Below are 21,900 nucleotides of genomic sequence, written 5' to 3'. Positions count from 1 at the left end.
AAAAAAAAACAACCTCTGCAGATGATGCGGCTCAGCAAAGGCAGGGGGGAGGGGCCAGGGATTTTTGCTACCTTTTCCTCCGAACCAGCAGCCGCCATCGCTACCGGATCGCACGATCCCGTCTGATCCGGGAGCATTTCACCCCTGGTGGAAGGGTTCCTGAAGCACTGTCCACACTTAGGACACTTAAATGGTTTCTCCCGTGTGTATAAGCACATGATTTAAAAGGCTAGCCCTAGTATTGAAATCTTTCCCACAGTCTGGACACTCATATAGTTTCTCTCCTGTGTGAATATTCTGGTGTATCAACAGGAAGGAATTGTGACTGAAACATTTCCCACACTCAGGACATTCGAAGGGTTTTTCTCCTGTGTGAGTCCTCTGGTGTATCACCAGGCTGGAATTCTCACTGAAACTTTTCCCACAATCAGGACATTCAAAAAGTTTCTCTCCTGTGTGAGTCCTCTGGTGTATCATTAGGTTGGAATTTTGACTGAAACATTTTCCACAATCAGGACATTCAAAGGGTTTCTCTCCTGTGTGATTCCTTTGGTGCCTAATGAGGTGGGAATTTGTAATAAAACCTTTTCCACAGTAAAGACATTCAAAAGATTTCTTTATTGTGTGTGTCCTCTGGTGGTTCATTAGGCTGTAATTGTGACTGAAACTTTTCTCACATATAGGGCATTCAAAGGATTTTTCTCCTCCAAATTTTTTTTTCCTGTTGTGAGTCCTTATGCTCCGTATAGTATTGACCACATTGGGAGCACTTTTAAGACTTTTCTCCTGTGTGGACCTTGTACATAATCAGCTGTGATTTGCAATCTGTCCTTTCCCCACAATAGGTGCATCTATGGAGCTTTTCCAACATTTATATTCTTGAGGTCAAAAATATGTGTGATCCTTTGTTTAGTAGTATTTTGATTAAAGCGGGTTTTCTGCCAGAGCGAGGCCTGCATCTCTGTCTTCCTTACGTGGCTCTCCAAGTGACTTTTTCCTCCCCACTGACTTTCAGATATTTCCCTCTTTTTTCTGAATAAAAAATTAATCTCCCTTGACTTCTTTTTTTTTTTTTTTTTTTTAAATTTTTATACCGCCCTTCTCCCGAAGGACTCAGGGCGGTTTACAGGCAGATAAAATAAACAGTACTATTACCAAATAAATACTATTAAAATACTACTAAAAAACTTATTCAAATTGGCCGCAATTAAAATTTAGCAAATAATAAAACCCATTAAAACCCATTAAAACCCATTAAAACCCTTAAAACCCACAATTTAAAACTAATCCAGTCCTGCGCAGATGAATAAATGTGTTTTAAGCTCGCGGAAGGTTGAGGTCCGGAAGTTGACGAAGTCCTGGGGGAGTTCGTTCCAGAGGTGGGAGCCCCACAGAGAAGGCCCTTCCTGGGTGTCGCCAGACGACACTGTCTCGCTGACGGCACCCTGAGGAGTCCCTCTGTGAGAGCGCACGGGTCGGTGAGAGGTATCCGGTAGCAGTAGGCGGTCCCGTAAGTAACCCGGCCCTATGCCATGGAGCACTTTGAAGATGTTCACCAAAACCTTGAAGCGCACCCGGAAGGCCACAGGCAGCCAGTGCAGTCTGCGCAGGATAGGTGTCACACGGGAGCCACGAGGGGCTCCCTCTATCACCCACGCAGCTGCATTCTGGACTAACTGAAGCCTCCGGATGCCCTTCAAGGGGAGCCCCATGTAGAGAGCATTGCAGTAATCCAGGCGAGACGTCACGAGGGCGTGAGTGACCGTGCACAGGGCATCCCGGTCTAGAAAGGGGCGCAACTGGCGCACCAGGCGAACCTGGTAAAAAGCTCTCCTGGAGACGGCCGTCAAGTGATCTTCAAAAGACAGCCGGTCATTCCGGAGGGCGCCCAGGTGCGCACCCGTTCCGCCGGGGCCAATGACTCGCCCCGACAGTCAGCCGAGGACTCAGCTGACTGTACCGAGATGCCGCATCCACAGCCACTCTGTCTTGGAGGGATTGAGCCTGAGCCTGTTTCTCCCATCCAGACCCACGGCTTCCAAGCACCGGGACAACACTTGATAACCGTTGGGGTGGCCCGGTGTGGAAAAGTACAGCTGGGTGTCATCAGCGTACAGCTGGTACCTCACACCGAAGCCACTGATGATCTCACCCAGCGGCTTCATATAGATGTTGAACAGAAGGGGCGAGAGGATCGGCCCCTGCGGCACCCCACAAGTGAGGTGTCTCGGGGCCGACCTCTGCCCCTGTCAACACCGTCTGCGACCGATCGGAGAGATAGGAGGAGAACCACCGATAAACGGTGCCTCCCACTCCCAATCCCCCCAACCGGCGCAGCAGGATACCATGGTCGATGGTATCAAAAGCCGCTGAGAGGTCTAATAGGACCAGGGCAGAGGAGCATCCCCTATCCCTGGCCCTCCAGAGATCATCCACCAACGCGACCAAAGCCGTCTCAGTGCTGTAACCGGCCGGAAGCCAGACTGGAGCAGGTCTAGATAGACAGTTTCATCCAGGTGCAAGGAAACTGATATGCCACCATACTCTCTACAACCTTCGCCACGAAGGGAAGGTTGGAGACCGGACGATAATTACCTAAAACAGCGGGTCAGGAAGGCTTCTTGAGGAGGGGTCTCACCACCGCCTCTTTCAAGGCGGTCGGAAAGACTCCCTCCACCAAGGAAGCGATCGTAATAGCCTGGAGCCGGCCTCGTGTCACCTCCTGAGTGGCCAGTACCAGCCAGGAGGGGCACGGGTCCAGTAAACATGTGGTGGCATTCAACCTCCCCAGCAACCTGTCCATGTCCTCGGGAGCGACAGGGTCAAACTCATCCCATAAAATGTCCCCAAGACCACCCTCAGCCGTCTCACCCACGTCACTGCAATCTTGGTCTAGGCCCTCCCGAAGCTGAACAATTTTATCGTATAGATAACCGTTAAACTCCTCAGCACGTCCCTGCAACGGGTCATCCCGCTCCCCCTGATGTAAGAGGGAGCGAGTCACCCGGAACAGGGCGACTTTTCATGTAATGTAGCCTTGAGTTTTGCATACTCTACTTTTTCCAGCTCGAAATCTCTTCTTAATTTTCCTCTCCTTTATCTCTCACCTGATCGGGAAGAAGAATTATGTGGTTTTCTGAAGGAAATGGAAAATATTTTGATTTCTGGCTTGAATCTCCATGGGAGGTTGCTGTCCTCCCTGAGCTCGCCTTAGGACACCTGCATTACAGTATGACAGGTGTACCACCCCAGTCAAACTCCCCACCTTACGCTGTCCCTGGAGCAGGTGGCACCGGGCCCACGGGGCTTCATCTCCTAATAAATAACTGGAATTCTTTTGAAGCTTGGCTCGAGGCTCATGATTTAATTAGGAGGGAATTGGTGAGAACCCTGACATTATTATCAGTTGTCCAGTGTGCTTTTATTGCCATCTTTTCTGCCTATAAGATTAAAAAAAAGTGTAATGTTAATTGTTTATAAAATTGTTATAGATATGAAAAAAAGAAAACAATCAAAAAGCAAACATGCCACAATGCTAGAATGATCTCATTTTGCTCATGGAAATCCTCATATGGGCAGAAAATACTATCCACAACCACTCTGGTGACATCCCAATTCAAGCAGTCCTCACTTACTGACTGCAATTTAGAATAGAATAGAATAGAATAGAATTTTTATTGGCCAAGTGTGATTGGACACATAAGGAATTTGTCTTGGTGCATATGCTCTCAGTGTACATAAAAGAAAAGATACCTTCATCAAGGTACAACACTTACAACACTTAATGATAGTCATAGGGAACAAATTTAATACTTAAAGATACAACATTTAATGGTAGTCATAGGCTACAAATAAGCAATCAGGAAACAATATCAGTATAAATCGTAAGGATACAAGCAACAAAATTACAATCATTAAGTGGAAGGAGATGGGTGATGGGAACAATGAGAAGATTAATAGTAGTACAGATTTAGTAAATACTTTGACAGTGTTGAGGGAATTATTTGTTTAGCAGTGTGATGGTATTCGGGAAAAAACTGTTCTTGTGTCTAGTTGTTCTGGTGTGCAGTGCTCTATAGCATCGTTTTGAGGGTAGGAGTTGAAACCGTTTATGTCCAGAATGTGAGTGGTCTGTAAATATTTTCACAGCCCTCTTTTTGATTCATGCAGTATACAGGAAGGCAGTATATGGAAGGCAGGTTGGTATACAGGATATGCAGTATATGGAAGGCAGGTTGGTAGCAATTGTTTTTTTCTGCAGTTCTAATTATCCTCTGAAATCTGTGTCTGTCTTGTTGGGTTGCAGAACCAGACCAGACAGTTATAGAGATGCAGATGACAGACTTAACAATTCCTCTGTAGAACTGGATCAGCAGCTCCTTGGGCAGTTTGAGCTTTCTTAGTTGGCGCAGAAAGGAAATTCTTTGTTGTGCTTTTTTGATGATGTTTTTGATGTTAGCTGTCCATTTTCGATCTTGCGATATGGTAGAATCTAGAAATTTGAAGCTTTTTACTGTTGATACTGTGTTGTCAAGTATTGTGAGAGGTGGAAGTATGGAAGAGTTTATCCTAAAGTCTACCACCATTTCTACGGTTTTGTGTGTGTTCAGTTCCAGATTGTTTGAGATTGACTAGTCGTTCAACCTCCCGTCTGTATGTGGATTCATCATTGTCTCGAATGAGGCCAATCACTGTTGTGTCATCTGTGAACTTCAGTAGTTTAAAAGATGGATCATTAGAGATGCAGTCATTTGTATAAAGAGAGAAGAGAAGTGGGGAGAGCACACAGCCTTGGGGGGCCCCTGGGCTAATTGTACAGGTATCTGATATGATTCTGCTTAGCTTCACCTGCTGCTTCCTGTTTGTTAGGAAGCTTGTGATCCACTTACAAGTCTGTTCCGGTACCTGTAGCTGGTTTAGCTTAGTTAGAAGAATGTCTGGAATGATGATATTAAATGCTGAACTAAAGTCTATAAAGAGGACCCTTGCATAGGTCTTTGGAGATTCAAGAATAGGTCTTTGGAGATTCAACAATGATGAAAATTATCTTGCATGCATTTGGGTCAATATTAAAGGTGGGGGGGTGGGAAATGATATTGCCATAGGCATAGACTATAGGCCACCCAACAAAACAGAGGAAGTAGATGAACTTTTTGCTAGTCAGCTAACTAAGGTATGTAGGAAGCACATCACAGTAGTAATGGGGGATTTTAACTACCCTGACATCAACTGGGAGACAAACTCTGCACCAAGTGGAAGATCCAACAGGTTTCTAACAAACCTAGCAGACAACTTCGTTTCCCAAAAAGCAGAGAAGGGAACAAGGGGATCAGCCATATTGGACTTAATTCTCACTAACAGAGATGAAATGATAGAAGGTGTTCAAGCTACAGGAATCTTGGGGGCAAGTGATCACGCCATACTGGAATTCAACATTATGCAAACACAAGTAGTAGAACCAAGTCAAACTAGAGTCTTGGACTTTAAGAGAGCTAATTTCAATAAATTTAGAGACAGCTTGAGAAAGATTCCATGGATGAGAATCTTCAAGTGGAAAACAACTTAAGAAGCTTGGGAAATTTTGAAAAGTGAGATTATAAAAGCGCAGTCTAGCACAATACCATTGAAGAAGAAAAATAATAGATCTCAAAAGAAACCAGCATGGATGCATAAAGAACTATCTGACAAATTGAAAGACAAAAAGGACAAGTATAAAAAGTGGAAAGAGGCGTAAATAAGTAAGGCAGAATATCAGCAAATAGCCCGAGCCTGTAAAGATGAAGTGAGGAAAGCTAAGGCTCACAATGAACAAAGGCTAGTGACAAAAGTAAAAAATAACAAAAAAAGCTTCTTCCAACATGTTAAAAACAAGAAAAAAGTCAAGGAAACAATTGGCCCATTGCTGGGAGAAAGTGGCAAGAAGGTGACAAGCAACAGGGAGAAAGCAGATCTACTTAACTCATTTTTTGCATCTGTCTTTACACAAAAGGAAAAAACAATCCAACCTATCAAAAACAGCACCACAAAAAACAGATTAGGAACACAAGTTAAAATAGGGAAGAAAATGGTAAGTGAACACCTGTCTACCCTAGATGAGTTCAAATCACCAGGACCGGATGGATTACACCCCAAGGTTCTGAAGGAACTGGCAGATGAGATCTCAGAACCACTGAACTATATCTTTCAAAGATCCTGGAGCACAGGGGAACTGCCAGAGGACTGGAAAAGAGCTGATGTAGTTCCCATCTTCAAAAAAGGGAAAAAAACAGATCCAGGAAACTACAGACCTATCAGCCTGACCTCAATACCAGGGAAGATTCTGGAAAAGATAATCAAGCAACGAATCATTGAACACCTAGAAGCAAACAAAGTAATAACCAAAAGCCAACATGGGTTTGTCAAAAACAGATCATGCCAGACTAATCTCATTGCATTCTTTGACAAAATGACAAAATTAGTAGACCAGAGGAATGCTGTCGATATAATTTACTTGGACTTCAGTAAAGCATTTGATAAAGCAGACCATAACCTACTATTAGATAAAGTAGAAAAATGTGGGTTAGACAGCACCACCACCAGATGGATTCGTAACTGGCTGACCAACCGCACTCAACGTGTAGTCCTCAACGGAACTACATCCACATGGAGGGAAGTATGCAGTGGAGGACCCCAAGGCTCTGTTTTAGGCCCAGTACTCTTCAACATCTTCATCAATGACTTGGACGAGGGGATAGATGGGGAACTCATCAAATTTGCAAATGACACCAAGCTGGCAGGAATAGCCAACACTCCAGAAGATAGGCTCAAGATACAGAAAGATCTTGACAGACTTGAACATTGGGCACTATCCAACAAAATGAAATTCAACAGTGAAAAAAGTAAGGTTCTACATTTAGGCAAAAAAAACCAAAATGCACAGGTATCGTATATGTGGTACCTTCCTCAATAGTAGTACCTGTGAGAGGGATCTTGGAGTCCTAGTGGATAACCATTTAGATATGAGCCAGCAGTGTGTAGCAGCTGCTAAAAAAGCCAACACAGTTCTGGGCTGCATAAACAGAGGGATAGAATCAAGATCACGTGAAGTGTTAGTGCCACTTTATAATGCCTTGGTATTCCAAGGCCACACTTGGAATATTGCATCCAGTTTTGGTCGCCACGATGTAAAAAAGATGTTGAGACTCTAGAAAGAGTGCAGAGAAGAGCAACAAAGATAATTAGGGGACTGGAGACTAAAACATATGAAGAACGATTGCAGGAACTGGGGATGTCTAGTTTAATGAAAAGAAGGACTAGGGGAGACATGATAGCAGTGTTCCAATATCTCAGTGACTGCCACAAAGAAGAGAGAGTCACGCTATTCTCCAAAGCACCTGAAGGCAGGACAAGAAGCAATGGGTGGAAACAAATCAAGGAGAGAAGCAACTTAGAACTAAGGAGAAATTTCCTGACAGTTAGAACAATCAATAAGTAGAACAACTTGCCTGCAGAAGTTGTGAATGCTCCAACACTTGAAATTTTTAGGAAAATGTTGGATAGCCATTTGTCTGAAATGGTGTAGGGTTTCCTGCCTGGGCAGGGGGTGGGACTAGAAGACCTCCAAGTCCCTTCCAACTCTGTTATTATGTTATGTTATGTTAAGATGTTGTAGGATGTAGTGCAGAGCCATATTAACAGCATCATCTGTTGATCTATTTGCTCAGTATGCAAATTGCAAGGGGTCTAACAGCAGATCCATGATGGTTTTCAAGTGGGACAGCACTAGCCTTTCAAAGGTTTTCATGACTACAGATGTTAGAGCAACTGGATTAGCGATCTTCAAAAGGTAAGGAGGAGGAGGGTGTGAAGTCTGGTGGGATGGGAGTCAGGCCATTTTCCACTTCCCTTTTCTCTCCACCTATAAGTTTAATCCTGAGAAATGTTTTGAGTAAAATGAATCAGGCAAAAATTCAAACAATCAATTTCTCACCTAGACTTTCCATGGGAGATCACAAATGAAATTCAAGAGTTCTCTAAACTCTTCAACTTTTGCCTCATGTGGATTTCCTTGTGTGCAATAAGGGATGATTTATGCTTGAAGTAACGTCCACAGACTGGACATTTCAAAGATTTCTCCATTGTGTGAATAGTTTGGTGTCTCATAAGGTGGGAATTTTGACTGAAACTTTTCCCACAGTCAGGACATTCAAAGGGTTTCTCTCCTGTGTGAGTCCTCTGGTGTGTCAACAGGCTGGAATTATAACTATAAGTTTTCCCACAGATAAGACATTCAAAGGGTTTCTCTCCACTATGAATCCTCTGGTGTGTCACCAGGCTGGAATTATCACGAAAACCTTTCCCACAAATAGGACATTCAAAGGGTTTCTCTCCTGTGTGAATACTCTGGTGTCTCATAAGGCGGGAATTATCATTAAAACTTTTCCCACAGATAGGACATTCAAAGGGTTTCTCTCCTGTGTGAGTCCTTTGGTGTTTCACCAGGCTGGAATTATAACGATATGTTTTCCCACAGATAGGACATTCAAAGGGTTTCTCTCCTGTGTGAGTCCTCTGGTGTTTCATGAGGCTGGAAAGATCACTAAAACTTTTCCCACAGATAGGACATTCAAAGGGTTTCTCTCCTGTGTGAGTCCTGTGGTGAATCACCATGTGGGAATTCTTAATGAAACTTTTCCCACAGACAGAACATTCAAAGGGTTTCTCTCCTGTGTGAGTCCTCTGGTGCATTATCAGGCAGGAATTCTGATTGAAACGTTTCCCACAGTCAGAACATTCAAAGGGTTTCTCTCCGGTGTGAGTCCTTTGGTGCATTACCAGGTAGGAATTCTGACTGAAACTTTTCCCACAGATTGCACATTCAAAGGGTTTCTCTCCCGTGTGGGTCCTCTGGTGTTTCACCAGGTAAGAATTCTCACTGTAACGTTTCCCACAGTCAGGACATTCAAAGGGTTTCTCTCCCGTGTGGGTCCTCTGGTGTTTCACCAGGTGGGCATTCTGTCTGAAAGTTTTCCCACAGATAGCACATTCAAAGGGTTTCTCTCCCGTGTGGGTCCTCTGGTGTATCACCAGGTAAGAATTCTGACTGTAACGTTTCCCACAGTCAGGACATTCAAAGGGTTTCTCTCCCGTGTGGGTCCTCTGGTGTATCACCAGGTGGCCATTCTGTCTGAAAGTTTTCCCACAGATAGCACATTCAAAGGGTTTCTCTCCTGTATGAGTCCTCTTGTGTCTCATGATTTGGGAATCTCTAATGAAACTTTTCCTGCAATCTCGACACTCACAGGGTTTCTCTGTGGAATGAATCCTCTGATATATTACCAAGCTGGAATTTCAACCAAAGGTTTTCCAACAATCAGGACATTCAAAGGGTTTTCCTTCTGTGTGAGTTCTCTGGTGTGTGAGATGGAAATTTCTAATGAAGATTTTCTCAGTCTAGACACTCATACAGTTTCTCCCTGGAGTCAATCCACTGATGAATCACCTGGCTGGAATTTTAACAATGCCTTGTTAGTGATGCTTTTATTGAAGCAGTTTTCTTCCTCACAGGGAGAGGCCTGCATTAATGTCTGCTCTACATGGCTTTACTATTGACCTTTTCCTCCCCACTGACTTCCAGATATTTCCCTTTTTGCTGATTGAAAAATAATCTCCTTTGACCTTTCATGTAATGTATCCTTCTGCATAATCTGGTTATTCTGGCTTGAAATCTTTCTTGATTTTCTGTCTTTTATCTAACAGCTGCTGGAAGAGGAGGAGGAGGAGAATTGTGTGTTTGTCTGAAGACAACGGAAAATACTTTGATTTCTGGCTTGATTTTCTTCTCTTTTCAACGTTGCTTGTTATTTACAGTTGTTCCGAGTGCTTATTGCCATCCTCTTTGTCTGTAAGATTCAAAGAAAAGTGTAACTGTAATTATTTATGAAATGGTTAGAAATGGTGTGAAAAAAGAAAAAAAGTATATATTACAATGAAAAAGCAAACATACCCCAGTGCTAGAACACTCTCTCATCTTATTTATGATCACTTACATTATTTATGATTCATTTGATACATGGAAGACTACCGAGATCCATGTTCAAATATCCATTCAAATTCAGTTGTTGATTGGGATCAATCACAAGTTCTTAGCAATGCAAAGGTATAGAAATGACCCTGGAGAGCGTTTCCAGTTAAAAATCAAGACGATCCTTTTTTGACCATTACACAGAGTATATATAGAGTTTCATAGTTCAGCTAACATAATGTGTCACTTCATCGTTGGCTAATATTATCTCCAAGACACAACAAGTGGTTAGTTATCAACTTCTGCTTCCAGGCGGATATGCATACGTGCAAGAAAGATCTTCCATTCTATTGTGTACATACTTTGGTTATCTATAGATTTAGGAGCTTGTATTTGTAAACTTATTCCCTTGTACTTTGCTTGTACCTTTGTACTCTGCTGGGAATATTACTTATCTGAGGTTTGCCATCCAAGGTAAGAATACCGCCCGCATTCCTTTCCGTACTACAGGTACAATATGTACAAAGTACAAACCCTACACAAAGGACTATCATCAATTATATCTTGAAGTGCTGGGGCTAGATTATGTCAGTGGTTCCCAAACTTTTTCAGTCCACTGCCCCCTTGGTGCTCCAAACTCATACTCAGTGCCCCCCACCCCCACCCCCTATAAATAGCATTGTTCGGAATAGCGGTTTCCACGACCCACTAAGGAAGATAGTAACAGTAAGATTCAAAACTGTAACAATTAATTGCACATTTATTCAAAAATCTTTTGTTAATTCAACAAAATTGTTGAACATGATCCAGTGATACCAGGTTTTCAAAGTCTGATAGTCATTTATCAAGAACCTTAGTAACTACTAATTTAGTAAACTCAGTAAAATTTTAATAGCTACTTTACTGTTCAGTAAATTCTGAATGTGATGGATGGGCTTGATGAAGTGATACCAGTTTCCCAATGTCTGGTTTTAAGTCACTTAGCAGGAGTCTTAAATCATTATATAATCATTATATAATTGCAGACATATCCGTACAGAGAGAAATACATATATATCCACCTACACATGTATACATGGAGAAAATCTACGTCTTTCAAACCTGACAAAATGTCCCAAAATGGTTATTTATGATTCATTTGAAACATGGAAGACCAGTAAGATCCATGTTCAACATTCAATCAAATTCACTTGTTTAGTTGGGTCAATAATAAATTCTTAGAAATGCAAAGTGTTAATATCAATTATATCTTGAAGTGCTGGGGATAGATTATATAATTGCAGATATATCCCCTACAGAGAGAAATACAGATACAGCCACCTACACATGTATACATGGAGAAAATCTATGTCTTTCAAGCCTGACAAAATGTCCCAAAATAGTTACAGTCAAACCTTCTGAGCTAAATTTAGAGATGTGGGGGCTTTAACTGATGAAATGATGCCAAAGCCTCTGCAAGATTTGAAGCACCACTTTTGTTCATGGAAGTCCCCAGCTGCAAAGAAGAGCAGAAAATACTATCCACAACCCCTCTGATAACATCCTTGTTCAAGTAGTCCTCACTTAACCTACCGCAATTGGAACGGATATCTGCGTCACTAAGCAGCTCAATCATTAAACATGATGTCACATGACAGTGCCAATTTACATCTGTTCCTCTGTAGTTGTTAAACAAATTACTGTGGGTTGTTAAAGACAATTTCATATGACCGTGACTTGCAATTTCCTGCCCGTATATCCACTGATTTTGCATGTCAGAAGCTAGCTGGGAAGGTCACAAATTAGGATCATGAGTGCAGCTCAGCTTTCTTTTTTCAACTAAACGTTTAAAAACAGTTTACTTATTTTAATTCTTTAGAAATGTTTAAATTCTTTATGATCTAAGAGGAAAAAAATAAAACCACAGAAAAAGAGACAGATACTTAAAACAGGGAAGATATTGAAGAATTTTTCAAGACAGAATTACTCTTGTAAACTTTTGTAAACTGACACTTCGCAACGGAAAATATTTAAATTTTTAGAAATTTTTAATTTAATTTTTAAGCAAACAACAAAAAAAGTCATGGAGATAGAGACTGACAATATAATTCTTGCGAAGTCTGCCATGTGTTTCAGCTTATGCCCACAGAAGATCCAAACTATGTATGTATTAAATATAAACTACTTGAATTACTAAAAGAAAAAGTAAACTCTAAACAACTCTAGGCAACTCTAAACACTTTGCTCATTGACACTGAAAGTCAATGAGCAAAATGAGAAATTCCAACCTAAACAAGATGACTACACCAAAGTAAAACACAATAGGGAGCAGACAGCATCTTTAAAAAAATGACTCCACTGTTGTTATTAGTTGCGAAGTCGTGTCCGACCCATTGCGACCCCATCGACAATGTTCCTCCAGGCCTTCCTGTCCTTTACCATCCCCGAGTCCATTTAAGCTCACACTTCAGTGACTCCATCCAGCCACCTCATTCTCTGTCGTCCCCTTCTTCTTTTGCCCTCAATCTTTCCCAGCATTAGGCTCTTCTCCAGTGAGTCCTTCCTTCTCATTAGGTGGCCAAAGTATTTTAAGTTTTATCTTCAGGATCTGGCCTTCTAAAGAGCAGTCAGGGTTGATCTCCTCTAGGACTGACCCGTTTGATCGCCTTGCAGTCCAAGGGACTTGCAGGAGTCTTCTCCAGCACCATACCATGTTTCCCATGCTCAACGAATAGTCCTTAATGATACCACATCCACAAGGTTCTGTCTTAGGCCCAGTACTCTTCAATATCTTCATAAATGACTTAGATGAGGGAATAGAAGGAGAACTCATCAAATTTACAGATGACACTAAACTGGCAGGAATAGCCAGCACCCCAGAAGTCAAGCTCAGGATCCAAAAAGATCTTGACAGACTTGAACAATGGGCCCTGTCCAACAAAATGAAATTTAATGTGGAGGAAAACAAAGTTTTACACCTGGGCAGGAAAAACTAAAGGAACAAGTACCAATTAGGTGAAACCTGACTCCAAAACAGTAATTGTGAGAGGGCCCTTGGAGTCTTAGTGGACGATCACTTAAACATGAATCAGCAGTGTGCAGCAGCAGCCAAAAAAAAAGATAATACAATCCTTGGTTGTATAAACAGAGGCATAGAATCAAAATCACATGAAGTATTAGTACCACTTTATAAAGCCTTGATAAGAGCACATCTGGAATACTGAATCCAGTTTTGGTCACATTACAAAGAAGTTGAGACTTTGGAAAAAGTGCAAAGAGCAACTAAGATGATTAAAGGCCTGGAGACTAAAACATATGAAGAATGATTGGAGGATTTGAGTTTGGCAAGTCTAGAGAAAAGAAAGACTAGGGGGGACATGATAGCAGTATTCCAGTATTTGAGAGGCTGCCACAAAGAAGAGGCGGTCAATTTATTTTCCAAAGCACCTGAGGGCAGGACAACGATGGAAACTAATCAAGGAGAGAAGCAACCTGGAATTGAGGAGAAGCTTCCTAACAGTGAAGATAATTAACCAATGGGATTGCTTGCCTTTAGACATTGTGGATGCTTCATCATTGGAGGCTTTTAAGAAGAATATAAAGGTAAAGGTTCCCCTTGCACATGCGTGCTAGTCGTTCCTGACTCTAGGGGGCGGTGCTCATCTTTGTTTCAAAGCCGAAGAGCCAGCGCTGTCAGAAGACATCTCCGTGGTCATGTGGCCGGCATGACTCGATGCCAAAGGCGTACGGAACGCTGTTACCTTCCCACCAAAGGTGGTCCCTATTTTTTCTACTTGCATTTTTTACGTGCTTTCGAACTGCTAGGTTGGCAGAAGATGGGACAAGTAATGGGAGCTCACCCTGTTACACGGCACTAGGGATTCAAACCTCTGAACTGCTGACCTTTCGATCAACAAGCTCAGCGTCTTACCCACTAAGCCACCGCGTCCCTTAAGAAGAGTATAAAATCTTGCTTTTCTCCACATTACATTTCATGTTTATTTATTTATTATTTATTTATTAATCATACTTTTATACCGCACCATCTCCCGTAGGACTCAGGGCGGTTCACAGGCATATTAAAATACAACAATATAATAAATAACCAATTTAAAACCCAATTAAAACAAAATATTATAATAGCCAAATCACTAAAACGGTAAAGACCGATTAAAAACCCATTAAAATTTAACTAAAATATTTTATTCTTAGGCTAGTCCAGCTAGCTGAAATAATAAAGTCTTCAGTTCACGCCTGAAGGTCCGGAGGTCAGGGAGTTGCCGTAGCCCTGGAGGAAGCTCGTTCCACAGGGCCGGTGCTGCCACAGAGAAGGCCCTCCCCCTGGGGGTCACCAACCTACATTGCTTGGTCGATGGCACCCTGACGGAACGCACTGGTCGTTGGGAGGCAATCGGCGGCAGAAGGCGGTCTCGTAGATATCCCGGTTCTAAGCCATGGAGCGCTTTAAAGATAGTGACCAAAACCTTGAATTGCACCCGGAAGGCTACCGGCAGCCAGTGTAGGCCGCGCAGGATGGGTGTTATATGGGAGCAACGCGGTGCTCCCTTTATCACCCGCGCGGCCGCATTCTGGACTAACTGGAGTTTTTGGATAGAGCCGATTGTTCAAGTCTGTCAAGATCTTTTTGGATCCTGAGCTTGTCTTCCAAAGTGTTGGCTATTCCTGCCAGCTTAGTGTCATCTGTAAATTTGATGAGTTTCCCTTCCATTCCCTCATCTAAGTCATGTTTGAAGATACTGAAAAGTACAGGGCCTAAGACAGAACCCTATGGCATATCATTGCTTACCTCTTTGCATGTAGATGTCGTACCATAAAGGACTACTTGTCCTACCTAGATGGTATTTGTAACTGGCTGTTGAGTCAGCCAATTTCAAATATCATCTATTGGTGATGCTGTCTTTCCCACATTTGTCTAACTTATCAAAAAGTAGGTTGTAGTCTACTTTATTGTATGCCTTGCTGAAGTCTAAATATACTATGTCCACAGCATTTCTCTGCTCTACTAATTTAGTCACCTTGTCAAAGAATGAAATAAGAAGTTTGGAATGATCTATTTTTAACAAATCCATGCTGGCTTTTAATTAAAACTGTTTCTAGATGTTCGCAGATCTGTTTTTTTATTATTTTTCCAGTATCTTCCCAGGTATCAATGTTAGGCTGATTGGTTTGTAGTTTTGTAGTTTCCTGAAGGTAGTTTCCTGAAGGTAGGAGGAGAAACTGGATGGAGCAAGGAGATAAGCAGCCTAGAACTAAGGAGAAATTTCCTGACACCCAGAACAATTAACCAGTGAAACAGCTTAGACTTCAGAAGTTGTGGGTGTTCCATCACTGGAGGCTTTTAAACAGAGACTGGACAGACATTTGTCTGAAATGATATTGGGTCTCCTGCTTGATCAGGGGGTTGGAATAGAAGTCCTCCTTCAAACTATGTTCCTCTCAATGTTCCAGAAAACCCCCTCCTGCAGAAAAGACCCCGAAGCAAACATCCTTCAAAGTTCTTTTACTAGCATAGGTAAACTGGCACAACTGGATAAACTCTGTTACAAACCTCCAGTGATGCAACACCCACCACCTCTGGAGAATCAACCTTAACTTATAAGGGGCATTTTAAATCTCTTCACCAGCAGAAAATTGCAGCCACCAGTTTCATAGCCTGCAGCCCCAGTGGGCTTCCATTTGGGGAGGGAAGGAACCTGCAGCAGCAGCAGCAGCTGACCTGCTTCAGCCCAGTTGCTTCTCTGCTTCCAGGCCGTGGAGGGAACCAAACAGCCCGACTTGCTCCCGGACTCTCCTCCCACCTGCTGCCCTCAACTCACCCGCCAGCTGCTGCTTCGACCCTGGGAAGAGCGCAAAAGCCGCTCTGCACACCATCTTCCTCACATGAGTGATCAAGCAGAGGAAGCTCTTCTACGCTTGCCTCCCATCCTTTCTAGCAATACGGTACTCGATGATTTTAACTCCTTTATTATGCACTTTTCAGGTACAGATGTTGCCTACCTGATCGCCACCTGCAGATAGGAGGCAGAAAAACATGCTTGTCCCATCTCTACTACCTACTACCTAAAGCAGGAGTCTCCCACCTTGGTCCCTTTAAGACTTGTGGACTTCAACTCCCAGAGTTCCTCAGCCAGCAAAGCTGGCTGAGGGACTCTGGGAGTTGAAGTCCACAAGTCTTAAAGGGACCAAGGTGGGAGACCCCTGACCTAAAGCGTTTGCAAGATGTTTTCACTGTTTAAAGGCTATCCGGTTGGTTTTGACTTCTAGCAACCGACCTTTGCAACTTAGCCAAGTAAAATAGTGAAATGTGAAGCTACCTAGCTTATATGCTGAGCCTTAAAATGTCATGACGTTATTTTTTTTTTCTACAGAATTACGGAATCAGCTTTCTTGGTGGTGTCTCTCAGCGGAGATCAAAGCCTCTCTGCAGCCCAAATCTTTATGACATTTAATGTGGCTCCCAAGGATTTAGGACATGGCAGCACCATCAGGTAAGACCTGCTCCAGGGGAGCCAGCTTCACCCCTGTTGGCCAGAGCTGCATCCAAGGGCACCCAGCATGAAGCTTGATTCCTGAAGGAGGAAATTTTATATCTGCTAAATGTTAAATCCCACGTGTAACTTCTGTAAATTTACTTGCAGGGAAGTCTCCATTAGGTTACAGATAGAGGAAAATATGCAGCAGGGCCTAGAATATGGGGGCTAAGGAAGAGGAGACAATTGTCAAAGTAGAAGAAAGAACAGAACAGAACGAGTTGGAAGGGATCTTGGAGGTGTTCTAGACCAGGGCTCAGCAACCTTAAACACTCAAAGAGCCACTAAGGTCCTAACCAGAAGCCCCCCATTCAATTCTGGAATTGGCTGGAAGTCCGGTTCCCCCACCATATAGTCTCCTCCGAGCGTGGCGTCCTTTTTCCTCTACTTATCCTAACAGAAATCTTATCAATTGTGGAGCTGACGGGCAACAGGAAGCTGCAACAGAGGGATGAAAGAGCCACATGCGACTCCAGAGTTGCTGACCCCTGTCATAGCTCATGGAAGGTGTCCTTATGTCTGACCTAATGCTAAATTATAACACTAATTTATGATCTAACCCTAACCCTTTTCTTTCTTTCATTTTTCTTTTTGCTGGATGGGGGCTTTCTATCCAGCATCCTTGAGCCTTACACTAGATGTTTGGTTTTGGTGCCTTTTAAGTTAGGCAATTTGTTTGCTTTGTTGCTTTTAGGCCTAGTTTGATAGGATTGTCCAAAAGTTGCACAGGTGGTTTCACACTTTAAGGCAGAACTGGAACTGAGTATTTCTCAGTCTCTAACCTGGTGCCTTCACCACTACACCAACCTGGATCTTCTTCCCCACAAAATCTACTCATTGAGCTGGTAGGGCTCCTCTCTGGCGTGAGTCCTTCCATGAACAGCCAGGGAGCTCTTCTGACCAAAGCTTTTGCTACATTGGGAACATTGATATGGCTTTCCTCCAGTGTGGATCCTCTCGGGCATAATCGTCTGTGATCTACAATATCTGTGCTTTTCCCACAATATGCAGATCTGTAGATCTTTTCCCTCACTGATATTCTTGGATTCTCAAGGACGTCAAAAATACTCTGAATCCCTTCTTGGATGGACTTTGAATCAAGCTACTGCTTCCTTCTTCGCAGAATAAGATAGATAGAAGATAGATAGAATAGAATAGATAGAAGATAGATAGAATAGAATAGAAAGTGTGATTGGCCACATAAGGAATTTGTCTTGGTGCATACGCTCTTGGAGTACATAAAAGATACATTCATCAAGGAGCATAAGGTACAACACTTAGTGATAGTCATAGGGAAACAGTCAATATACATTTTAAGGATACCAGCAGCAAGGTTACAGTCATACAGTCATAAGTGGAAGGAGATGGGTGATAGGAACAATGAGACAATTAATATTAATACAGACTTAGTGAATAGTTTGACAGTTTTGAGGGAATTATTTGTTTAACAGAGTGATGGTGTTCAGGAAAAAACTGTTCTTGTGTCTAGTTGTTCTGTTGTGCAATGCTCTATAGCGTCGTTTTGAGGGTAGGAGTTGAAACAGTTTATGTCCAGGATGCGAGGGGTCTGTATATTATAAGGCCTGCATTACAATCTGCCTTATCTGGCTGTCCAAGTGATCTTTTCCTTCCCACTGACTTCCAAATATTTCCCTTTTTTTGAACTAGGAATTGATCTCCCTTGATATTTTGATATGTTTCCTTCAGAAATTCTATTTTGTCCAGCTCAGAACTCTTTTCTTGGTTTTTTTTCTCCACTTGCTGTGGAGGAAGAAGAGTTTTGGGGTTTTCCAGAGGAACTAATAAGATTTTGATTTCTCTCTTGGTTTGCTTTGCATTTTAATGCTGCTTGTGATTCAGTTCTCCACAGTGCTCTCTTTGGCATTCTTTTGCCTGTAAGATTCACATGAAAGGGTTAGTTTAATTATGTTTATAAAATGGCTGCGCAACACTTAAAAAAATATAAGAGCCAAAAGCATGTATATTACAATATAACATGTCAAAGATGCCAGAACGCTAATTTAACCTCTTACATTCAAATACCCAATCAATTGGGAAATTTACTTACTGAATTGGATGAATCATGAATTCATAGAACTGCAGAGAGTTAAATATATAGAATAGAATAGAATAGAATAGAATTTTTTTATCAGCCAAGTGTGATTGGACACACAAGGAATTTGTCTTGGTGTACCCGTCTCAGTGTACATAAAAGAAAAGATACCTTCATGAAGGTACAACACTTATAACACTTAATGATAGTCATAGGGTACAATATCTAGAAGTGCTGGGGACAGATCATACATATACACATTATATGTGGGCACACTCACACTTTTAGATCTAAATATAGAACGATGGGAGTAGATGGGTGGGTGGATTAACTGATGAAATAATCACAAAGAGCCTTGGTAAGCTTTAAAAGACTGTAATTGGCCATGGAAGTCCACCACTCCAAATAAGAAATAGGCAAGAAATACTGTCCACAAACACACTGATGACAATCCAATTCAGGTAGTCCTCACTTACCAACAGCCATTGGGACCAGCAAATCCAATCCTAAATAGCATGGTCATTAACTATGACATCACTTAACTATGCCAACTTACAACATCTGTTCTGGATGTGGTCATTAAGTGAATCACCATAGATATGGAAGTAAAAACAAAGTTCCTGAAGACAGCACTGGCAGATCAGTTCCAAATGGTTGCCAAGAAAAGAACATGCCCATAAAATTACAAGGACTCAACCCTAACACAGGAGACAAAAAAAAATCTCCCAACACATAGAAAAATGCAGACCCCAGTTTGAAAGCATACGCCACCAGTGGAATACAATCTGGGGAGGGAAGGAATATGTAGCAGCTGACTTGTTTCAGCCTCCTTGCTTCTCTGCTTTTACACCCTGGGGAAACCCAAACAGCTCAACTTGCTTTCTGGCTCTCCTCCACTTTCAGCTGCTGCTTCCACCCTGGGAAGACCAGGAGGCCTCCCCCCTCCCTCCCTCCTCTCAGTGGAGAGTCAGAAGAGGAAGCTGTCCTGCTGTTCTCCTCCTCTCCTCCAAATCCTCTCTACGAATCTATTGTTCAAATATTTCAACTCCTTTTTGAGGCCAACTCTTTTGGCCTCAATTACCAATGCTTTCCTATACTCTATTCTACAGTTGTCTATTGTGGCTGTTGCTTATCTATAGTGTGCCATTTAGCGACATAAAGATGAAAACCATGTAGTTCCAACTCTAACTAAGGCAGCTGCAAGATTTTTTCATTGATTATGCACCATCTAGTCATTTTTCACTCCAGTGATCCCTTCAATAGAATTTTTCCATGATGATTGTTCCTAACTTGTTTGTTGGGGCCTCCCAAGGATTTACTCATCAGCACAGAAAAAGAGCAAGTAGCTCCCCATGCAAGAAGCAAGGACCACACCAAGGGAAAGAAAGGGGGGAACTATATGCATACAGCAGTCAAAGTGCACCTCCTTTAAGGACTGGCGAAGACTGTTCCTACCACTTATTTGTTGTGGGGTGAGTGCGCGCAGAACAACTCATGAACACTTAGTTTTGCAAGAGACAGAAACTTGAACATGGAAGCTTGACCATACTTAGCTTTCAAAATTAACCAGGTTCTGGGCCTTAAAAGCTCATCAAGCACTTATTTGTGTGCAGAGTCCCTAAATTATTGCTAGCTTGATTTCATTAACAGAATAATGGAGCATTATTACAATAATAATTATAATAATAATAATAATTATTATTATATTATAATTATTATATTATATATATATATTATATTGTATATTATATTATATATATTATATATATATATATTATATTATAATTATTATATTATAATTATTAATTATAATTATAATAATGGAGCATGCAACATAAGACTCGAAAACTTAGAGCTCCGCCGACTTCGACATGACCTGTGTTTAACACACAAAATCATCTACAGCAATATCCTTCCTGTTAAAGACTACTTCAGCTTCAATCGCAATAATACAAGAGCAAACAATAGATTTAAACTTAATGTCTTAACTTAAACTTTATTAATGTTCTGCCAACCTGGGATTTTATCATCTTTCACCGATTCTCATTTTTTCTATGCATTACTCTGCACATGAACTCTTGCGCCTGCGAGGTGCCCCCGCCTCGCAGGAATGGCCCACTTCATTACCGAGGGCCGGCCTCAATGACGGGTCTTGGGACCCACAAAGGTGGCATGCGTCGAGAAAGAGCCTTTGGGGATTTTTAGAGAGGGAATTTTTAAGGGGAGGGAGGGTTAGGGCGGTGCTGGGGGGAACCCGTCGGGGGGGCAGTTCCTGCATGCTCATGGCAGTTATTTAATAGGTTCGAAGGTTATGGGGGAGGATTGCGTTCCTTCTAGTGAGGGTGGTCCTATTTGTACGGTAAGTGGGAGGGACAGATATGGCGGAAGTGAGGGCTCGTATCGTTTTCTGGGGGCGCGTGCTCGATGTTTGAAGGCGATCACGTGCCCCAATCCCTCAGACTTTTCCCGTTCCCCGGATGGTCAAGACCCTCAGAGCCTAGGCCTCTGGTTGATGTTGTGCAACGCACGGTCCGTGGTCAATAAGGCCCCCCTAATCTGTGATCTTATTCAGGGGGGTGCCGCAGACCTTATGGGCGTTACGGAAACCTGGTTGGGCACAGAAGGGGACGTGCCCCTTGTTGAAATGTGCCCACCGGGTTTCCGAGCATTTCATCGACCGAGGGCCCAAGGTAGGGGTGGGAGGGTGGCGGTTGTTATTAAAGAAAGTCTAGAGCCGAGGGAGACCACTGTGCCTCAGATTGCCGGCTGTGAATCCCTCTTTGTGAGGTGGGGTCATAGGTGTCAGATGGGCTTGCTGGTCACGTACCTGGCTCCTTGCTGCATGGACAGCAGCCCTGCCCGAGCTCCTGGAGGTGCTTGCTGGAGTGGCAGTTGAGACCCCCAGACTTATGGTCAGGGGGGACTTTAACTTGCCATCGGCCAGCATGTCATCGACAGTAGCTCAGGAGTTCATGGCTTCCATGACGGCCTTGGATCTGACTCAAATAGTTGATGGTCCTACTCACATTGGGGGAGGCATGCTGGATCTAATTTTTATCTCTGGACAGTGGTTGAAGGATCTGGACTTGAGAGATTTAGTCACTGAACCTTTGTCATGGTCAGATCACTCTCTCCTTCGTCTGGACTTTCGGACCGCTGCTCAACACTGCAGGGAGACGGAACCAATACGATGGTTCCGTCCCAGGCGCCTGATGGACCCGGAGAGGTTCCAGACAGAGCTTGGGCCATTTCCTGAGGGTCTGGCTCACGGCTCGGCTGAAGAACTAGTCGCGGCTTGGGAACTTGCCGTGGCT

At 42.8% G+C, this 21,900-nt stretch overlaps 2 protein-coding genes across 2 annotated transcripts in view; both read right to left on the bottom strand.

Moving 5' to 3' along the window:
- Positions 1-101: 101 nt before the first annotated feature.
- LOC131193516 (gastrula zinc finger protein XlCGF9.1-like) lies at positions 102-1,039 on the bottom strand. Its single transcript, XM_058173774.1, has one exon. The coding sequence runs from the start codon at positions 643-645 to the stop codon at positions 187-189; it is 459 nt and encodes a 152-aa protein (XP_058029757.1). The 5' UTR covers positions 646-1,039; the 3' UTR covers positions 102-186.
- Positions 1,040-3,792: 2,753 nt separating this feature from the next.
- Positions 3,793-21,900, bottom strand: part of LOC131193522 (zinc finger protein 850-like) — a 71,482-nt gene continuing 53,374 nt past the window's right edge. The window contains exon 3 of the mRNA XM_058173780.1: positions 3,793-9,304. Coding sequence (XP_058029763.1) covers positions 8,002-9,304 — 1,303 coding nt within the window. The 3' untranslated portion in view covers positions 3,793-8,001. The remainder of the gene's footprint in view (positions 9,305-21,900) is intronic.

Source organism: Ahaetulla prasina, chromosome 2 (assembly GCF_028640845.1).
Source record: "Ahaetulla prasina isolate Xishuangbanna chromosome 2, ASM2864084v1, whole genome shotgun sequence".
NCBI classification, from domain to species: Eukaryota; Metazoa; Chordata; class Lepidosauria; order Squamata; family Colubridae; genus Ahaetulla; species Ahaetulla prasina.
This window is presented reverse-complemented; position numbering and strand designations above follow the sequence as displayed.